Source organism: Phaethon lepturus, unplaced genomic scaffold, assembly GCF_000687285.1.
Source record: "Phaethon lepturus isolate BGI_N335 unplaced genomic scaffold, ASM68728v1 scaffold51996, whole genome shotgun sequence".
NCBI lineage: Eukaryota > Metazoa > Chordata > Aves > Phaethontiformes > Phaethontidae > Phaethon > Phaethon lepturus.
The window spans coordinates 344-2,283 of record NW_010545096.1 but is presented as its reverse complement, the minus strand read 5'-3'; the positions used below and the strand labels follow the sequence as shown (position 1 = coordinate 2,283).

The 1,940-nt window shown below is 57.0% G+C and overlaps 1 protein-coding gene across 1 annotated transcript; it reads right to left on the bottom strand.

The window, feature by feature from the left end:
- Positions 1-688: 688 nt before the first annotated feature.
- Positions 689-1,449, bottom strand: LOC104622159 (inhibin beta C chain-like; the record flags this gene model as incomplete). Its single annotated transcript, XM_010288849.1, has 1 exon — positions 689-1,449. A coding segment is annotated over one exon (761 nt), but the record flags the coding sequence as incomplete, so codon positions are not given.
- Between the last annotated feature and the right edge of the window lie 491 nt (positions 1,450-1,940).

Sequence of the window (1,940 nt, the reverse complement as noted above, 5' to 3'; positions counted from 1 at the left end):
GTCTAATGGTTGTGGTTTTGGGGTTCTTGACAAAGTCATACCCTTCATCCTCATCTTCCAGGCCTGCTATTTGTGCCAACAAATTCCACCTGTCCCCAATAATAGGCCCAAATTTGATGCAGGAAGACTTGCTGCAGTAGGGGAGAAAAGCAGGACTGCCTCTTGTCCTCCAGTTTCCCACTTGGAGGAAATAGACCCATTCCCACATCCCACCCTGTTCTCAAGGAGGCCAAGTCCCACATTGTCACTAGATGCTCTGAACGTGAACAAAGCAGTGCCTTCTCACCCCACACATAGCAGGGAACATGATCACCAGAAATGTGGGATCAGCTTGGGACCAGAGGTATGCTGCCAGTCAGGGCAGGGATGCCCAGCGTCACCAACCACCCACAGCTCAGACTCAGGCAGTCTGATGTGGTCTTGGCTCTGTCCCACATGACTCCAGAGACCCCTGCCCCAGCTGCTCTCTGGAGACAACTCCTGCTCCTTCTGATGAGACCCTCTCTCTCCCAACCTTTCCAAATGGGTCCATTGCACCATGGTCTGACTCCAGCCCAAGGTTGCTCTCCAGCTACACACACTCCCCCGCCCCCCCCCCCCCCACACCACCCCCCCACCCCCCCCCCCCCCCCCCCCCCCAAAGAAACAGTCCTGGAGAAGTGAGGTACCCAGCACGGCTCCCCCAACCCTAGCTACAGCCACAGGCGTCAACAATCATGTCAGGGATGTCAGTCTTGACAATGTTGCTATTGCGATCGAAGTAGAGGACAGAAAGTGGCCGGCGTCGCGTGGGCACGCAGCAAGAGTGCCCCGATGCCCGGATGTTGTTAGCTTTGACGAGGTTGAAGACAGCTGTGTGGAAAGAAGAGGCCATCCCAGGACTGCCTGCCACATGCAGAGGGCACTGGCCCACACAATAGTTTATCTGGTAGCCCTCAGGCTTAATGATCCAGTCATTCCAACCGATGTCACGGAAATCCACGTAGTAGTCCTTGCGACAGCAGAGGTTGGAGTTCTGGCTGCAGCGGAGGCTGCGCTTGGCCACATGGTGTCCCAGCTCCCGCACCTTTGCCTCGGCCAGCAAGAAGGGCTGGTGGATCCGGCTGGCATTGACTATTGCCATGATATCACCCCCATCCCCACGGCTCTCCAGTTCCAGCCGCAGGGTCCTATGCTCTCCCCCAAAGAAACTCTGCAGGTCAGGCATGAGGGTGAAGGCGTGCCAGCCACTGCCCTTAGCACTCAGTCGCCTCTCACACAGCAACGTGCGATTGCTCCCCACCAAATCACCTTCCCCACCAGCAAGGAAGATTCTCAGGGTGAGGGTGGCTACAAGGTCTCCAGGAACTCGAAGATAGAGCCAAAGCTGAGCCTGCAGAATGTGAACATCCTGGTCTTGTGTACGGCTGAACTGGAACTGCAGCCCCAAGCCAGAGGGAGATGTGGGCTCTGAGGGGAGAAAGGGATGAGGAGGTGAGTGCTGCAGAATGCTAGGGAAGGTAAGGCTGTATCACCATCCTGCACATCAAAGCCAATCTCATTCAGCTTCTTCTCAGGAAGACCTACAAACTGCCCTCCCTCCACAGGGCCCTCAGTCTGTCCCCCTCCCTTCCTTGGGAAGGCTACCCAGAGGGGAGCCATGTTGGAATGGAGGACTGTCCCACCCTGCCTGGCAGAAAGGGTACAGAAAGGGGCAGGGAGCACCTGCTCTCACCTGGCCCTTCTGGCCCTTTCTCTTTGCTGCACAGTACAAGGCTAGAGAGCATTTCCAGCCCCTGCCCCTCCCCAAACTAGCCCGTGCAGCTCCCAAGTCCAACCACTTGGAGCCCCAGGCACCCTGGGTTACCCCCATCCTTCAGGAAGGGGACAGGCATTGCAGCACTTCAGGTGTAGGGTCCCAACTGGCCAATGCAGGAGCAAAAGAGGGGCCATCTCTCCTT